Source organism: Chionomys nivalis, chromosome 1 (genome assembly GCF_950005125.1).
Source record: "Chionomys nivalis chromosome 1, mChiNiv1.1, whole genome shotgun sequence".
Lineage (NCBI taxonomy): Eukaryota > Metazoa > Chordata > Mammalia > Rodentia > Cricetidae > Chionomys > Chionomys nivalis.
This window is the reverse complement of record NC_080086.1, coordinates 67,493,461-67,513,006: the sequence shown is the minus strand read 5'-3', so window position 1 is coordinate 67,513,006 and position 19,546 is coordinate 67,493,461. Positions and strand designations below refer to the sequence as shown.

Here is a 19,546-nt window from a genome sequence, read left to right as displayed (position 1 = left end):
GAAAAGGAAAAACAAAACAAAACAGCTTAAATCCAACTGCTCCTGCCGTGGAGCGAGTCCCTGCACGTAGGTCATCTGAGGGCACACTCGGGCACCCAGCCAGCCACTAGGCAGGAAGGAAGCTGCAGTGAATGCTGCCGGCCTCCTCGCCCAGCCCTCCACCTTCTGAGCAAGTTCAATATCCACCCCTTTGTGAGGTAGACCACGGGACCTCACGGGCTCCTTTTAGACCAAGCAGCCTGCTCTGGCCTTGGGCACAGCCTGCATGGCACTGCCTGGGGCAGCACACAAGGGTGCAGCAATGGACGAGCAGCCAGGGCCCTGGTCCCTCCTTTTTGAAATCCTTGGAGCCACCTTGTAAAGTTACTTTGCCTGCAACTTTTAAACAAACAGAAGCTCAAACTAAAGAAGCAGCCGGGATTTGCACTCAGGCTCACGGTGCTCACACCCAAGTCCTCCGTCTGCTCCACGCCACTTCCTCATTGCAAAGTCAGCATTTGAGCATGGGATGACACAGACTTTGACGATAGTCTGAGTTTATAGAAACTTAAATAGAGAGGTCCAAGGACTTGCCTAAGGGTACTCCCTTTGCCTGGTTTCTCGTGCCAGCTACCACCATGTACAGAGGTTCCTCGCTATGGGGTAACATTTGCTGGAGAGGCTCAGTTGTAGGCAACCTGACACCCAGAGGCACTGCAAGCAGGGCTCCAGATCAGACTGGAGAGAGCACTGCATGAACACCACCCCCACGATGTACCAGCTTAGCCGTAGAAGAGGTCAAATTCTGGACAGCATTGACGTACAGATTTCTGTCTTTCTCATAAAAAAGAATTTAGGGCTGGGTTGCACTGGGTTGATGCTGCATTTCTCCGGGGTCAGGGTCCAGGCTACTCTTGTCTTCTGCAGCCCCCACCTTATAGGTTCTTCACGTTCTTAAGCTGCTCCTCAGGGTCAGTTGGGGATGGGGGTGTCTAGGAGTAGGATCCTAATACTCATTCCTTTTTCCATTCTCTTTCCTTTCTTTCTTCGAGGCAGGATCTCACATAGCCCAGGCTAGCCTTCAGCTCACTGTGACCTTGAACTGATCCTCTGTCCTCCACCTCCTGAGTACTGGGACTATAGACATGCCCTACCCCACCGGGCAGTAGTCCATGCAGGGACTGGACCTAGGACCTTGAGTATGCTAGGCAAGCACTCTATTAACTGAGCTTCATCCCAAGTGCCGAGAGCATACACTTCTGCTCATCCTCTGCGTCTACCCATGTGCTCTAAAGCTCTGTCACATGGTCTAACCTAGAGTCTGCTCACAGCCTTGGGCATGCTGCTGGTAGCGGAAAGAGGCAGTAGCTGCAGGACACTGCACTGTTTACTCCAGGGCCTTCTCATGCTCTGCCTACTTCTCTTTTTCTCTTTCCTTCTTTCCCTTTGCCCAGTGCTTCCTGGATTGGTCACTTTTGTGTGCTAAGCCCTGGAGCTACAGACAGGAGTTGGGGTGGCTCACATGTAAACCCCGCAGAGGACCAGAGGACCAAGCGGGGCAGAAGGCAGCTCTTCATGAGTTCAAGGCCAGTCAGGCCTACAAAGTGAGACCCTGTCTCAAAACAAAAAACTGTCTTCTGGGGGCCGGAGAGCGTATGCTGCTCTGCAAGAGGATGGAGGTTCCATTCTGGCACCCTAAATGCCAGCTCACAACTGTCTGGAACACTAGTCCTGTGTGTGTGGAGGGGGCAGATCCTCCTCTGGCTTCCAAGGGCACTGCATACACTTGGTACACAGACATGCATAGATAAAACACCTGCACACACAGAATAAAATAAAATGTGCTAATAAAGATGTGAGGAAAGACATCTTGATGGAATCATAAGACAAACGTATCCGTCAGGAATACAAAGCACAGCACCTGGGCCAGCTGGGGTGGGAGAGGGTCAAGGCTTCTGAAGACGCTGCTGCTGTGACGGTGGCTGGGAGGTGGGAGGGCATCCCAGGCGAGTAGCATCAGCAACTGCAGCCCAAGCAGCAGGCACATGGGAGGACAGGAGGGCTTTGATGGTCAGGGACCCTGGACCCAGGGGGTCCCCACAAGGTCAGGTGTGTGGTTGCTTTATAGAACTGGGATCTGAAAGTCACAGAAGGGGAAGAGTCTGGGTGGGAATGAGGTTCAGAGAGCAGTAGGAAAATCAGGAAAATGGGAAGAGGCAGGGTGGGGTGAGTGTGAGGAAGGTTAGAGGCTCCAAGTCTTCCAGCTGGAAAGGCCAGAGAGATGACTTAGCACAGACGCAAAGGGGACATGGTCTGCTCTTAACCACCCAGCACTCTCTTCCTTGAGCCTGGGAGTAGGACATGCTGTGTGCTCTCCTTCCTCCCAGCTGCTCTGGAGGGGACGCACATGGGCCTAATTCATTGTAGCCCTAGGGAATCATAGGAACTATCTGTATATAGAAGCTCTAGGCTAAACTAACCAAATCTACAGATGCCACCCAAGGCCAGGGCATAGTGACTCAGACATATAGTCCCAGCACTTGGAAGAACTGAGGCGATGAATTGCTGAGAGTTCAGTCAGCCTGGGCTAAAACATGGGTTCCGGGCCAGCGTTCGGGGTGAGACCCTTTGTGACACCTCTGGAGGCCAGGGTAGGTGAGGCCTGCCTGGACTATGTAGTAGGCCTGTCACAAAACAGACGTACACAGGAGGTTCCCTCAGCTTGCTGGTTCCCAGTAGAGGCTTGGGCTCTGAAAACCCATCTGTCATCTCATGACTATCTGCCACTCCTCTGGAGAAGCAGTGAGGGAATACCCTTCCTGTTTTGGGGGGCAGACTCTCCTTGAAGTGCCCCACCTAAAGTCTCCCTAGAGGTAGGGAGACCATTCTCTCAACAACTTCCTGGGTCCTCGCAAGCACTGGGCCCTGAAACTTATACCTCCCAGTAACTGTTTCGGTTCGCAGGGAAAGACTGAGTAATTCTTCAGTGGCCAAGGCACATGCCAGAAGGAGGAGAGCACAGATTTTGTTGACAGGATATTGGTACAATCACTAAATCACAGCAGAGGCTTCTTCTTCCTAGGTGAGGAGCCTGGTGGTCGTTTTGTAGGAAGCACCACTTTTAAACAAGTATTTTTAAGAATTCATGTGTACATGTTGTGTCTATGTGAGTTTATGGCAATAGAAAACAAAAACATGATCACTCAGACAGAAGAAAGACAAATGAGACAAGGATAGACCAACGGATACAAATACTTCAATCAACTGAGGGGAAAAAGGGAGTCAGGCCAGTAGGCAGAAAGTGGAGAGCACTAAGTGGTGGAGCAGGACATCCCAGCAAAGGATGAAGATCCAAGAAGAGAGTGAGCTGGAGAAGGTGAGGTCATCCTTCCGCGACCCTGCAAGCTACTCCCTCTGTTTTCCCAGGGAGGGTGGCATTGTCATAGGGCAGCCTCCCTCACCCTTCCAATGTCTGAGAATTTCCACCGCCTTGATCCACATCATAAACAGCTCCGGGGCGGCGTGCTTTGCATCACAACCTTCAAGAAACACCACCAATTTTACGTGCTAATCTGCTACCTGATTCTGAGAACTGGTTCAAACCCGGGTGATGAGAGCTACCAGGCTACCCAGCGCGGGGCAGAGACCACTGTAGGCTCCCATTAGTATTGCTGTTTGAGATTGAGACAAGGTCTCAGTACATGCACTCCAGGCTGGCCTCAAGTTCACTAGACAGCAGAGGGTGGCCTCAACTCCCGATCCTCCTGCCTCCATCCCCTACTTCCTAATCCCTGTCTCTACCAGCTCCATCCTGGACTCCTGCAGTAACGAAGACTCATAATTACTGATGCTCATTAAAGCATCTAGTTCCACAGAGATGTGTTCAGCTACTAATTTGGAAAAATGACTATTTTACATAGGTTAGACTGTTGGTGACTAATACGTGTATATGTAATTTTAATGATTTGTATATATTTTAATATTTATAATCTTAATATATCTGATTTTATTTTAGAACATGATTCATGAAGCCCAGGCTAGCCTCAAAGTTCTGAGTTTTCAGACTCCACCTCTCAAGTGCTGGGATTACAGATATGTGCCACCACGCTACTTGATATTTACATATCCTAAAAGGCAACACTTGCAAATGGAAAGAAATGTTGAATTATTATTACAGCAAGACTTAAGACTGAAGGACTGTTTTATTGACTTTCGTTGTTGAGACGAGGTCTCACTGTGCATTCCTATCTAGCCTGGACCCCACCACGTCAGCCTCCCAAGTCCTGGGATTAAAGGTGTGAACTACCGCTCCTGGCTGAGGGCTGGATTTTTATGAGTGTTTTGTTTGTTTCCATGTCTGTGCACCACATGCGTGCAGTGCCCACAGAAGCCAGTAGAGGGCGTCAGATGCCCTGGAACTGGAGTTAGAGGCAGTTGTGAGCGGCTTGCTGAGGAAGGTAGAGCTGAACTTACACAGGTCTTCTGGAAGAAGTACTTAAGAGCCGAGCTACCTCCCCAGCACTGCTGTCCTCCACCCTAGCAGGGTGGTTGGCTTTTTTCTGAGCCAGGGTCTCAGGCTGGCCCTGAACTCAAGAAACCCACCTGCTGTCTCCCAAGTGTTGAGATTAAAGGTGTTTGAGCATGCCAATCCAGGACTGCATTTTTTTTTTTAAATTTTATTGATTTTTATTGAGCTCTACATTTTTCTCTGCTCCCCTCCCTCATTCGTTTTTTAATTATTTATTTTTAAAAAACTATCTTTTCTCATTTTATATATCAATCTCATTTCCCACTCCCTCCCCCTCCTCCTGCTCCCTCCACCTGCCCCCTCCTCAGAGAGGGTAAGGATTCCACTGGGAAGTCAACAAAGCCTAGCACATTGTTTTGAGGCAGGACCAAGGCACTCCTGACTATATCTAGGTTGAGGCTGAGCAAGGTATTCCTCCAAAGAGAAGGGGCTCCACAAAGCTGAGACCAGGATTTATCCCTGCTGTTTGTACTAGATTTTTAGGAGTGCATTCTTTTTTTTTTTTTTTTCTAGACAGGGTTTCTCTGTAGCTTTTGGTTCCTGTCCTGGAACTAGCTCTGTAGACCAGGCTGGCCTCAAACTCACAGAGATCCGCCTGTCTCTGCCTCCTGAGTGCTGGGATTAAAGGCGTGTGCCACCACTGCCCAGCTAGGAGTGCATTCTTAAAACTATAAATCTGCTTTCTGCATCTGGCCTTAGGCTTCCTCTTTGAGCGAGGGGCACGGCACCCAAATGGCCTCCCCATTCACTCTTCAGAACAGTCCCCCATTTCTCTGAGAGGCTGTCCAGCTCACTCAGGCTCCTTCTGCCCTTCACGGGCCCTCACAGCACCGTTGTGCCGCTTCACAGCTGATCACACGGGCACTTTGTGTTTGGCATCCATCAAATGACACCTGCTTTGTCCCCTCACGGTTCTCTCCTGGGTACCTTACAGATGGCCAACACTTGGGGATCTCTGAAGACAGGCAAAGAGCCAGTGTTCCCACTCCAGTCTACAGGCCGTTCCTACTACAGTGTCTCCTGGACACAGAAGTGATGATTCGGTAGGAGGGTCCTTCAAGGCTGAATGAATAAAAATGCTGAGTTTCCAAACTAACAAACATCCATGGGCTTTCCAAAGCCTGAAGCAGCGACCTAAGCCAGGATAATGCGACAGTGTTTCAACAAGGGTGCTAAGACAAGTCAACAGAGTAAGGAGGGGACTCCATCCAATGGTGTTGGGACAATCCTAGGCTCACGTACAAAAACAACAAAACAAAATAAAAAAGATGGCCCTACCTATCCTTAGATGCAAAAAATCAGTATGCATCACAGCAAGACAATAAAGACACAGAAGTCAATATCTGTGAGCCTCGGTTACCTGGCCTTTTATATATAACCATAAAAGCCTAAATGATAAAGCTAAACGAGTGGTTTTCACCAAAACACTCGCTCGCTTCAATAGACACTACCAAACATGTAACGCCAGCACGCAGGAGGCACCATGTCAGGTGGTTCACAACCGCCTCTAACTCCAGTTTCAGACGACCTGACACCCTCTGCTGGCCTCCATAGGTACCTGTACTAAAGTTCATCCCCACCCCACCCCAGGTCCCACATCATTAAAAATAAGTATCCTTTTTAAAAAGGTAAGAGAATGAGAGAAATGATTCTAAGTCATGTAATTTTCAAGGAACATATACCCCAAATACCAAAAGGACTCTTCTAAGTCGACTGAAAAGAGGAAGGTGTGAGCGGGCACTTTCCTGATAAGACACACAGATGCTCAGCATCATCGGTCCTGGAAGGCATGCTGTCACCCACAATGAGGCAGCACTCCATGGGCATGAGGCTGGCACCAATGAAAATGGCAGATTCCCATGAATGGATAAACAAAGTGTGTCACAGCCATAAAATAAAACGTTGCTTAGTCATAAAAAGGAAGTGTGGATACATGCCACAATCTGGATGAACCTCTGAACATGATGCTGAGCAACAGAAATGAGTCACTGAAGACTACACACGGAGAATCAATTCACACAAGATTCATCATCAATCTATACACAAAGAAAGTAGATCTGTGGGAGCCTGGGGTGGAGGCAGGAGACAATTGGGGGAGGGGGGAACAGGCTTTCTTCTTGGTGCTGGCTGGATATACAATCTTCCGATTACATCAAAAAACTCTGACTTACACAATTTAAATGGATGAACTAATATGCTTTATGTCATAGCTTTAGCTGTTGAAACAAACCTAGAGAAACCTTGAAGGGTGAACCTCAACTGAGTAATTGCCTTTATCAGACCAGCCTGTGAGCAGGTCAGGGAAGCATTGTCTTGATTCCTGATGGACGTGGGAGGGCCCAGCCTACTGGGGGTCTGAACTAACTGCCCAGGAGCCCCTAGTCGCTCAGCAGGCAGCCTCCCTCCAGTGGGTCCTGCTGGACTTCCCTTGATGCCGGACTGTCACCAGTCAGCTAAAATAAGCCCTCTCCTCTCAAAGTTGTTTTTGGTCGTGGTGTTTACTGCAGCAACAAAAAACAAATATTTTCTTAATGTAGGATAAAGAAATTGTTGGCTGTGTTGTTGAAAACCTCATATAAGCACTGAATCCAACACTTTCTCAAACCATAAAGGATGGTAAAGATTTCTGTCTCCCAAGACATTAAACCCTGGTTCATTGGGGTCTTGTGTGCCTGCAGAACTGTAGAGGGCCCAGGTGCTCCGGGTAAAGCCTGACCTGGGCTTCTTGTAATGGAGTTCTCCAATTCTATACATCTCCCGAGTTTTTCTTCCCTCGACAAATCACGCCTGGTGCTTAGAGCAGCAGCACCAAGTCACACTTGTCTTTGCTGCTGTGGTCTCCGTGCCTCAGTGCTGTCTGAAGCTCACTGCTAAGGTGGTCTCCGTGCCTCAGTGCTGTCTGAAGCTCACTGCTAAGGTGGTCTCCGTGCCTCAGTGCTGTCTGAAGCTCACTGCTAAGGTACGCAGAAGACTGGGACAGCCAACCCTAACGTCAGAGGCTGTTCTCTCCCTGTCTTCTGGGCGAATTCTTTAGCTCCAAGACTGGGATTGACTCCCCATCCCTTCTTAGTACTTGGAACAACGGAGAGGAGGAGCTAAAGCTCCATTCTGGGAACACGGTGGACCCACTTCATGTACGGCAGGGTTTGATTGGCTCTGGGACAGTCCCTGCCCTGGATTATCAGGACACAGGAGCAGTTGGTCAAGAAAAGCTAAGACTTTTCTTAGGTGAAAACTGGTATCTCTATGGAGTTGAGAACAGGCATCGTTTATCCTAAAATAAAGGAACAACTGGATTAGAAAAACAAACTTAAGTCGGCTTTATTTTTAAAGTGCTTGGGATTAAAAAACAAAAACAAAACAAAAAACCAGCAGTATGAAGAGAGCACACACCCGAGAGTGTGGGGTCTGGGGATACTTGAGGGCCCAGGGGATGTGCACACAAGATGGATGGAAGGTCAACATTTGCTAGCTTCAGAAAGGTGGAACCAGACCAGAGCCAAGACGTCTAATTACTGCTTACAGGTTCCTCATAAAGGTGTTGACCTGCAGGGAAAGAAGACCGAATGTCACATTGCAGTTTCCACACCCCCAGTGTATGTGTCTCCAGTCCCAAGCACTTATGAGCTGCCCAGGGTCAGACGGCACCAAGTGGCAGCTGGGCAGAGAACCCGTATGTCTTCCATCCCTCACTTTAGAACACCTTAGGGGGAAGTCGGCTGGCCAGTAGATGCTAAGAGACAACCAACTGATACTTACTAACCCAGCACACTTAGAGCTGGGTTTTAATTATTTAATTATTATTGTAACTTGCATAAGATCCCAAGGTGTGGAAGTGTGCAATGCAATTTGAAGTGCAAAGCAAAGGACAGACAAAGAGACCCTGGAAAGCCGAGGGTCTGCCCACCTGGCTCATGAGCTCTTCCTGCTTGGCAGCGTTTTCTGAGAAGTCCTCACTGACGTCCAGCACCAGCACTGGCACATGCTGCAGAGCTTCGAAGTGGAGCCTGGGGCAGAAGGCGGAGATGCCAGGTAACGTCACTTTCCTACCACACTGACCACTCAGAGCCTGAGGACTCTGCCCACAGACGGTATTTTTGAAAGACCTCAATAAAACTGCCTGCAAAGTGAAAGGCTGAGACGTTTCTCTAGTCCTGAAACTGCTACTGAAGTCAACATTCCAACAACTGAAGTGAACATACCAAGCCTGAAAGAGGACAGGCAGAAACTAAAAATGTCAATTAAAATGGACATTTCTCCAGAAAATTTCAGCCTTCCATCCTAAGTCAACTATGACAGCATTCATCACACAGTACAATCTAGGGAAAAGGGAGGAAGGGAAGGGGGGAGAGAGACCCTACCACACGCCCCTGGATGTATGGGCTGTATTGGACATGACAACTAGCTGACAGATGTGGGGCACTTCCTCTGTGTCCTTGCGGTTCTGGGCTGTGAGCTCGACTTGTGCTCAGTGTGGCGGTGGAGGCCTCTGCCTGCCTGTTACATACTCACTTGGTAGTCTTGTTAATAAACCAGTCTTCGTGCTGACCATGCAGCTGCTCAAGATAGGCCAGCTCAATGCCCTTCTCTTCTTCTCTGGCCCTCTGGTACAGTCTTTCCAAACAAACCTAAAAGACAATCCCCCTGCTGTTACATTGCAGTCTCACAGGGCCAAGCAACCCACAAAATATCTGTATCTTCTTTGGGTACCATTGTTCTCTTACTCAGAGCACTGGTACCATTTTGTCCACCTTTTCCTTGGAGCTCCCTCAGCTGGTTAACCGCAATCACCATTCTCCCCAGTCAGTCACACTGGGGACCTGACATGACCCGTCTTTTTCTTCCTCCCAACCACATCAAGAAGCCAGGAGAGTCTAATCTCTAGCTGCTCTGTCCTCTCACCTCTGCCCTGGTGCTCAGGCCTCTCAGCTGGACATTCCAGAGCCTTCTGCCTCTGTGTCCTGGAGGTGAAGAAGTGCATGAAGAGAGAGAGCCAGCCAGCTGTCAAGCGAGAGCCGCAGTCTCTCCATCCTCTGCCCACGCACAGGTAGTTGAGAGGCCACTCTTAGGTAAGGCATATTACAATTCTGGCAAAAGCCTTTTTTCCTCCCAGTTTGTCCCTCACTCCAGTCTTCTATGGTACTTCTGTCCCTGCTTAAAATACTTTGCTCCATAGGCTTTTTGCCAGCTACAGGCACAACCACAGGCTTCAAGAAGTTGCAAATTTGCTGTCCTCCTGCCTCAGCTTCCCAGGTGCTGGTATTACAGGCATACACCACCACGCCTGGCTTGTGAGTGCCATTCTACTTATAAAGTGGCAAGCGACTGAAAACATCTCTTCCATACTAACTGAAGCATCTGCGTGGGGTCAAAGACAACATGAAACCAAAGGAGCCCTGACACTAACCCCCGCTCCCTCCCCTGCAGAGCTCTAGTCTGCCTCTGCCTGCAGTCTGAGGTCTCTGCTTCTGAGAACTGTGTCTCCTTCACCCTCAGGCGACAGTGTCCTCTCACCTTCCTTAGCTCCCCCTTGTTCACTGCTTAGGCAGATTTGGCCTCCTTCCTATGGGATAGGCCAAGCTCCTTCACACCACAAAACCTATGCTGCAAATGTTTGTTTTGCTTGAACTGCCCTTGTTCCTCTTTCTGCCTGGCCAAACATTTCGGTATTCAATGTCAAGTATCCTGAAAGTATGGGTAGATTAACCCACTGACTTAGGACTCTTCCCCCTTTCCCTTAAGGAAACAAAACCAAGCAATCAAATTTGCTTTACACTCCTCCCCGTTTTATTTCAGTTTTTGAGGTAGTTCCAGGTCTAGTCCAGGCTGACCTGGAACTCTGCTGTCCATCTTTCCCGATATACTCCTGACTCCAGCATCTTGACTCTCCTCACTCACAACCACTGTGATTATGCTCTAAGCAGAGTTTATGCACATATCCATTCTTTCCTCTATCTTCTGAAATGTATAAAAGACACGAGCTCTTCCTATTACAGGCTGTGCAACTGCCTCCTCAGAGGCTAACCATGCTGCATTTCCACAGGCAAGCAACTTCAGCTAAGTTACTTTATTTTCTCCTCTGAAAAATACTGTCTGAATTGGAGTAAATGAATATTAAAAAATATATGTAAAACCATGTTTTCAAATACATGCAAGGACAGAACAATTCTTGCAAAAGCTATTTATAATTATTCACAAACTGACTGCAGACAACCATTGATACTAGCCTGGATCTATTAAAATCAGTTAGCATTTCCCTTTTTACTATTAATTTGCCAAACTAAGCAAACTTTTCTTCCCTCTAAAGTCTAGACAAAGTCCTACTTTGATAGCTGGCATAATTTTTAATTTACTGACATGGTTTCCTTTTTATTTTTATTTATTTATTTATTTATTTTATTTTTTTATTTTTCCAAGACAGGGTTTTCACTGTAGTTTTTGAGCCTGTCCTGGAACTAGCTCTTGTAGACCAGGCTGGCCTCCAACTCACAGAAATCCGCCTGCCTCTGCTCCCGAGTGCTGAGATCAAAGGTGTGCGCCACCACAGCCCAGTTGCCACCCATCTAAAGCTTTTTGTTTGTTTGTCTGTTCTTTTGAGACAAGGTTTCTCTAGTTTTGGAGCCTGTCCTGGAACTAGCTCTTGTGGACCAGGCTGGCCTCAAACTCAGAGATCCACCTGCCTCTGCCTCCCAAATGCTGGGAATAAATGCGTGTGCCCCTGCTGCCCGGTTTCTGGGATGGTTATAATGATTTTATGTATGTATGTATGTATGTATGTATGTATGTTTGTTTGTTTCTTTTTCTAAGACAGGGCTTCTTTGTAGTTCTGGAGCCTGTCCTAGAACTTGCTCTGTAGACAAGGCTGGCCTCTAACTCACAAAGACAGTTTTTGTTTTGAGGCAGGGTTTCTCTGTGTAACAACCCTGGCTAAAAATAAATTAGTTTATTTATCATCATCATCATCATCATCATCATCATTTTGGTATTTTGATGGAGGAAGGTCATTTGTCAATAAACAAACTGCCTTGGCCCATTTGATAGGCTACCCCTTAGGTGGGTGGAGTAGACAGAATAGAATGCTGGGAGGAAGAGGAAGTGAGCTCAGATGCAAGGCAGCTCCTCTCAGAGACAGACGCCATGCTCTCCTCTCCAGAGCAGACGCGATGAAACTCCAACCCAGGATGGACGTAGGCTAGAATCTTCCCGGTAAGCGCACCTGGGGTGCTACATACATGAACAGAAATGGGCCAAGCAGTGTTTAAAAGAATAGAGTTTGTGTGTTGTTATTTTGGGGCATAAGCTAGCCAGGCAACCATGAGCCGGGCTGTGGGAAGAGGCCCGCAGCCCCTACTACAGTATTTTTTTTTTTTTTTGAGACAGGGTTTTTCTGTGTATCCCTGGATGCTTTAAAATTGCTCTGTAGATCAGGCTGGCCTTGAACTCAGAAACCTGACTGCCTCTGCCTCCTCTGCTGGGATTAAAAGCTTGCGCCACTATACCCAGCTAACAAATGTTTTAAAAGATCCCACAGGGCAGTTTTATCCTGGTCCCTTCCTTTCAGTCCCCACAGGGAGCACACACCAGAATGTGCAGGGGAAAGATGTGTGGGTAGAAGTGGGAGGGCAGGGACTCTGGCCAAGCTTCTCTGACCTGCTAGGCTGTGACTGTTGAAGGGTCTGCTCACTCAGGTGGCACTTGTTCCCATGCAGTCCCTGAGCACTGTGTCCAGACAGGGACGGGAATTCTGAGGCACACAGCCAGCGTCACTCTCTCTTCTTGACTCCAAGGGGCAGCGGAACACAGGTCCAGCCATTTCTCTTCCAATTAGTATTATCAGTGTGACTGCCAACTTCCTTGAATTTAGGGGAAGACAGGTGGCCAGGGCCTGGAGCCTGTACCACAGACTCTGAGGTGTGTATTTGTCAGGGGTCTGTTGTGCTGGGCACCAGCTTGAACCTATGTCCTATTCATCCTCTGGCATTCCTGGGTTCCTGTATCTAACAGCACTAAAATCTCAAACCAATCCTGAATAAATTATCCTTCTTTAGTCTACGTTAAATTGCAACAATTCTTCAAGTCTCATTATATGAGATGAAATACTTCAACTAGTCTCCAAAGGGACAAATCAGTCCTGGTGACAATCACCATTACTAACAGCACCCTGTCATTTCTTTTTTTTTTTTTAATTTTATTTATTTATTTAATATGTATACAATGTTCTGTCTCTGTGTATGCCTGCAGGCCAGAAGAGGGCACCAGACTTCATTACAGATGGTTGTGAGCCACCATGTGGTTGCTGGGAATTGAACTCAGGACCTTTGGAAGAGCAGGCAATGCTCTTAACCTCTGAGCCATCTCTCCAGCCCCCAGCACCCTGTCATTTCATACAGGCCCCTCAAAGGGCATTAAGAAGGAAGGTAAGGGAGAATGGCTTGCTTTAAGGACCCCTGGCAACCCTGCTTTACTCTCAGCTCCTCCCACACTACTGCCCTGGCCCTGAGATGACCACACTATTCCTCTGCCTCTCTGAGAATAGGTTAGGTCAACACTGTCCCCTCTCCCAGCCTCAGCCTTCAACTCGTTTCTCAGTCCGGTCACCTTATGACGTCCATGGGAAATCTAACGCCTCTTCTACTCTACTCGACTCCACCGCATCTCCACTCTGTCCTGCTCCATAGCACCTCCCTGAGCCCTCCTTTCCCACAGAACTCTGCCTCAGCGCATCCTGCCATCCTCTGTGAGAAAATGCTCCTCTTTCACTCAGGGACTACCTTCCTGTACACCACCCGTCTCCACGATGTGTCTCTTCCTATTTTTTGAGTCAGGGTCTCACTATGTAGCTCTGACTGTTTTGGAACTCACTATGTAGACCAGTCTGGCTTTGAATTCACAGAGATCCGCCTGCCTCTGCCTCTCGAATGCTGGGATTAAAGGCGTGCATCATTTGTGCCTGTCTCACAGTGTACCTCTTCTATTTCTCTTTAGCAACAAGGACCACTGAAAGCAGTCAGGCAACATGCCTCGGCTAGCCAAAACACTTCACGTCACAGAAGAATCTCCTCAGCCCTTAGGCCTTACTAATATCTAGTTCAATTTTATTTAAACCCCAAATTTCATCTAGAATCTCTTACTCCCTGCTGTGATTTGCATTACAATCCAGGAACTTCCTAAACTATACCAAGAGTCCTGATGGGGCTGGCAAGACGGTTCAGCAGCCAAAGGCACTTGCCAAGCAGTGCTATGGAATATTTAGCTATGTAACAATGTATTATATTTATTTATGCTGTGGAATATTAGTTTAACTGTATAAAGATGTGCTACATTTGTTTATGTTGCATTTGTTTAGCAATATAAGGATAGGTGTTAAATCATGTAAAGGTGTGTTCCATTTGTTTCGCCTTGTCTGCCTAAGGCACCTGACTGGTCTAATAAAGAGCCAACTGGCCCATAACTAGGCAGAAGAGGGATAGGTGGGGCTAGTGGACAGAGGGAATAAATAGGAGATAAACAAGAGAATGAGGTACAATCAGAGGGATAGGCCTGGAGTGAGAAGCCAGGCAGCCACCAGCCAGCCAGACACTGGGGGAAGCAGGAAAGTAAGATGTACACAGAAGGAAAGGTAAGTAAAAAGCCCCGAGCCAAAAGGCAGATAAAGAGTAATAGATTGATTTAAGTTAGAAGAGCTAGTCTGAAATATAAGCTAGGCCGAGCATTCATAACTAATAAGAAGACTCCGTGTCATGATTTGGGAGCTGGTTGGTGGCTCCAAAAGAAAAAGCCTGGCACAAAGCAGCCTGGTGACTTGGGTTCCATCCCTGAAGTCCATGGAAAGGTGAAGAAGAGAGGTGACACCGCGGTTGTCCTCTGACTGCCACACAAACACTGTGGCTTGTGTGTACTCGTGCACATAGACACACACTGAACACACACACACAAAGATGAAGAGTTGTCAAAAGAGGAGAGAGGAGGAAATGTATTAGAAAAAAGAAAGGCAGCCAGGCATGGTGGGGCATGCCTTTAATCTTAGCACCTGGGAGGTAGAAGCAGAGGCAGGTGAGTCTCTGTAAGTCTGAGGCCAGCCTGGTCTATATAGTGAATTCTGGAACAGCCAGGGCAACATAGTGAGACCCTGTCTCAAAACAAAAATACACCAAACCAACCAAACGCTCCCCCCCAACAAAATAAAATAAAAAACTAAAAAACAAAACAAAAACTTAAAAAAAAAAATAAAAAGAAAGAAAAACGTACAAACAGCCCCAGCTGTACTCAGCAGCTACCCCTTCCTTCTAGTCCTCTCTTTGGGGCCCCTGCAACATGACATGACAGGAACTCTCCCACTTGTTCTCAGCTCCACTCAGGGTGCCTCCAGGCTCCCTTCTGTCCGCCCCAGGCTGCAGCTGGCTTGCTTTCTGCAACGATGGGCATTCTTGGTATCTGACCATACCTGCGGCAGCAATAACAGCAGTCTCTCTCTCCCTCTCTCTCAAAAAAAAAAAAAAAAAAAAAAATGCTTTGCTTTGACTTGGAATCCTGCCACTGAGAGTCTTTTAAGAGTTCTACTTTACAGACAAAGACTCCTTCAGTAGAAAGCTCACCAGGGTCTAGCCAAGGTTACTACGTCAGCATGAGCCATGGGCCAATGCTGTCTCCAGAGGTCTCCTGTCATGACATCATCCCATGGGCCAAACTGGCTCCAAAATTCAAGCTGCAGAATCAGAGCCAAAGCGCACACTGCAGCAGTCCTTCTGCCTGAGAACCTTCTCAAAGACCAAAGTGTGGGTCAATAAATTAGGATGAGGGAGGAAACATTATTTCCTTCCTCACATCCTGGTCAGAAAACAGAAGGGACCACTGAAGTCTCACATGACCTGACATGGAGCTAAATAAAGCAGCTGGCTGCAGGTCTGAGTGTCAAATCTGTGAACCTGGAGCTGTAAAAACATGGCCTAGTGTGTTTTGGCCTGTTTCTCCACCAAGAGGGCTATGTCTACACACAGGCAATTGCTTGAGCATACTGCTGCAGCTGCTGAAGGCCCCTGGGAGATGGGTGCTCGGTGCTGGAGTACCGGTGAGGCCCATAGACTAAGAAGCTTGCAGGAGTTCATCTCCTATGTTTCATGTAGTTCTAACATCTAAGTTTTAAGTTGGGAGTTACCTGGGGAGAAGCCTGGAGATAGATGAAGCCATGTAACAAGAGCCGGTCTGCAAACTCCTGCAGGAGAAAAGAATGCCAGTCCTGATAGATGTGCCATTCGATGTCACTGAGGGAACCATTTTCAAAAAGGTTCTTTGCAAAGATATACCTGTTTGGAAATATTAAGTAGGAGGTTGGGGTAAAGGAAGAATGGGAAGTGGGATGAAAGACAGAAGAGGGAGAAAAGTAGAAAAATCAGTAACTGTCTTGTCCATGTTTATCCAAATTACTTAACCATTTTAGCTCCTATCAGTCCTTAGGAAATCTGAATCATTTTAAAAAATATTTTTTTTTATTATTTGTGTGTGTGTGTGTGTGTGTCTGTGCACACACAGTGGGTGTTTGTGCAGACCAGAAGAGGGCACTAGACTCTCTGAGCTAGACTCACAGGCAGTTGTGAGACATCAGATGTGGGTGCTGGAAATAAAGTCTGGATTCTCTATAAGAGAAGCAAATGTTCTTAATTGCTGACCATCTCTCCTGCCCTTGGAAATCTGAATTATCAGTCTCCAGCTCCTGTCCTGCTCAGCACTACAGGATTAAATAGCACCTGACACAGGCCCACACTTCAGCTCACAGATGGAGCCCACTACAAGGAAAGGGGACTCTAAGAAGGGAAATGAGCCAAGATACACACCATGTACTTGGAAACCTGATCAGAGTCCCCACCACTAGAGCAGACTCCCGACAAGCCCAGGAGAATGCAGGGTAAAGCCGCCCTTCCCCACTGCGTTTCGGAATGAGGGCTTCTGAGTCTCGAGCTGCTGAGCCATCATGCCTTGTAGCTGAGAAACAGGGAGAGCCTTCCCGTGGTATTAGCTCTGGAGCTGACTTTGATAAGACCAAGAGCACAGTCTCCCCACCAGAGAATACTGGAGCCTAGCTAGCGTTCCTCTGCTGAGTTTCCAACCAGAGCAAACAAGGCTGAAGCTGAACTATCAAACTAACTTCCCTCTTTGCTCACTTCCACAACAGAAGGAGGATCCGGCAAATTGAGAAGTCAGAGCAATAGACACCATGACTTCAAAAGGGCCATTTCTACTTTTAAAGCTTGATACGAAACACAATTTACATCCACAACAATGACCTCCAGTTTCTAAGGCAACCTCAGCAACTGGCCATTTCTGGGAAATGAAATTCAAACTCCTTGTGTGAATGGCTCAGGGAAGTGCAAACTGCAAAGTTGTGAGGGTCACCCTGAGGAGAGTGGCTTTCAGAGTGACTCTGAAAGGTCTGATCTAGTGCAGCTTCCACAAGCCATGTCGCTGTGGAAAGCAACCTGACTCACAGCCCACGGCAGGGGATGACTGCATATCATATTTGCTAAGTGCTCAGAAGGGTGACTGTCATTCAGTAGCCAACAGTCCTAAGTCATTGTAACTGCTCTTCCGAGGCCACGAAGAAGCTAATTTACAAACCCCAAAAGTGAACTTGCCCAGACTAGAATGTTTTATCTACAACTCTCTGAAGGTGACAAACAGGTGACTTTTGTAACTCAAGTTTTGAAAAATGCTTACAGCTTCTCCAAAGACAGCAAGAAGACAAAAGTTCTATCTTGCAAATAAAAATGACCAAGTCTCTATCAGGGGCTTTTGCTCTCCTGAGGTAGGCATTTCCCCTGTTTCTCCATAGCAGGTGGTAACGGGCAGAAGGGGGAGAGGGGGTAGAACACAGAGAGGTAGAACAGGGCTGAAGGACCTAGCAATCCAGAACTCTGTTCTAAAGCCACACTGCTCTTTCTGTTAAGTTGATCAGAAAACACTTCCACTTCTCCCTCCCTCAGTCACTGCCCCCTGGAATACACAACACACTTGTGAACATGTATGCAATCCTTGGTGAAGTAGCATCCTCACTGGAACAGGGACTAAGGACTAGTGTTGCCCTAAGGAACAGCCTGGTGCCTGAGTGCAGGAGATATTCGATAAACCTACACCAATCAAACAAATAAAGGAATGAGTTTTCCCCTTTGGCACTGGGGCTTGAACTCATGCCTTAGGTATGAAAAGGACCACTGAGCCATACTTCCAGTTCCTGGAATACATTTTTAAAGGAAGGGAAGTCTAAATACACTTGAGATTAGAATTTACAGCAGGTCTTTTTTTCTACCTGAAAATGTCCCCCTTCAGTGAAAGCAGCTTCAATGGTGTAACAACACAACTGTCTGCTCCTTTACAAGGAAATGTCAAGACCCAGAGAGTTTTTAACTCTTTTCCACCATGCATAGTGCCATGTGCAAGAAGGCAGAGGTGGGAAGATCATCTACGAGTATGGGGTCAACCTGATGACACTCAGTTCCAGGCCAGCTAGGGCTACAGCTGGGACCCTTTTTAATCAAACAGCAAAGCCCCTGTAATTAAGAAAACATGTCTATTTCCCTCTGAGAGGATTCTCACACTAAGGCTAGAACTTAAAACAGCAAGTCTGAATGCCTCCAAAATCCTAGATGGTTCATGTAGTTAAACTTCCTAGCCTGGGTATGGCTCAGGAGAGGAGAGAGAAAGACAGGCACATTTGCAGTGGAAACGATCTAAATCCTGGAGCCCAACCATCTCTACCGTAAACATTTAACTTCCTAAAGAGCAGACTCCTCCAGGCCCTGGAATGAAGGATTGCATGGCACTGTTTCTTCCACATATCTGGGGTGATTCTCAAGTGCAGTCAGAATAGTCATGTCATTTACAAATGAACTCTCCCCTCCTTGTTCAGAGACAGGGTTTCACTATGTAGTCATCCCTGTCTGACTTAGAACTCACTATGTAGACCAGGCGGGCCTCAAACTCACAGAGATCAACTTGCTTCTGCCTTCCAACTGCTGAGATAAAAGACATATGACAACATGTCTGGCCTTGAACTTTCATTTAAAAAAATTATATTATTGCTTTATGTGTATGGTGGTCTGCCTGGTACCATCAGAGATCAGAAGATGGTGTTGGAGCCCTTGGAACTAGAGCTACTGATGGTTGTGAGCTGTCATGCAGGTGCTGGGAATCGAATCTGGGTCCTCTGGAAAAACAAGAAATGTTCTTAACTGAGGAGCCATCTCTCCAGCCCACAAACTCTCATTTTCTAATTTCAGGAGGCTTTCCAGTAAGAGTTGCAACTAGTTAACTTGGAATTAAACTGATAGCCAATTGTTTCCAGTGATGGAGGAAAATACAGAATGTCCCATCTTGAGTCATGGGGCTCAAGGCAGATAATTTTCTCACCAAAGTCATTCAAATTCAAATTCTCCACAATGACTAGATCCAGGCATCCCATGCCTTGTGTGTTGGTGGCCTGAGCCCATGCCTGGTCTCTGGAGCCTGAGGCCCGAATGAGCATGCTTTCCCAGAACAGATGGACTTCCTTCCCAACTGGCTGCTAGACTTTACTAAAAGCCCTTCACAGTTTACTCCCTTAGGTAGCTATCTGTGGTTGGCAGTGTTAGGTCTTACCTGTCACTGTACACAGACCTCTCAAAGACTCGCACGGACTTCTCTGCCTGTAGGAGTCTCCCTGGGGGGGACCCCAGCTGCACTTTCAGACGGCTCAGAAAGGAGAGTGTCTGGAATGTGTAGGACCATCGCGCTGGCTCTTGGTACATCATTTGTAGCAGGTTTCCAAGGCCTTTGGAAGTGCTGTTCTAGGGGAGAATGTAGAAGAGAAGAATTTCCTAGAAGGTGTATTATTTTATAGGATACACCCCACCCTCTACCGTTCCTCAAGAACATTCAATACTTAATGTCAAAAATAACCAGTGGTTTCCTTCCGCTGAAAACAAGGAAAAAGATAGGACTTTACGGCTTAGTCTAAACTACATAAGCAGGGAGAACTGTACAACCTTGTACGGTAAGAACCTGACAGAG

The 19,546-nt window shown here is 47.3% G+C and overlaps 1 protein-coding gene across 4 annotated transcripts in view; it reads right to left on the bottom strand.

The window, feature by feature from the left end:
- Window positions 1-7,827: 7,827 nt before the first annotated feature.
- Dguok (deoxyguanosine kinase) overlaps window positions 7,828-19,546 on the bottom strand; it is a 31,454-nt gene continuing 19,735 nt past the window's right edge. For 2 of the 4 annotated variants that reach the window (XM_057779308.1, XM_057779324.1), the window contains 5 exons: window positions 19,136-19,323; window positions 15,663-15,810; window positions 9,020-9,135; window positions 8,415-8,514; window positions 7,828-8,053 (listed from right to left, as the gene is read on the bottom strand). In XM_057779308.1, the coding sequence (XP_057635291.1) occupies window positions 8,027-8,053; window positions 8,415-8,514; window positions 9,020-9,135; window positions 15,663-15,810; window positions 19,136-19,323 (579 nt within the window). In that variant the 3' untranslated portion in view covers window positions 7,828-8,026. The remainder of the gene's footprint in view (window positions 8,054-8,414; window positions 8,515-9,019; window positions 9,136-15,662; window positions 15,811-19,135; window positions 19,324-19,546) is intronic. The other 2 variants (XM_057779316.1, XM_057779332.1) reach the window with 2 other exon arrangements.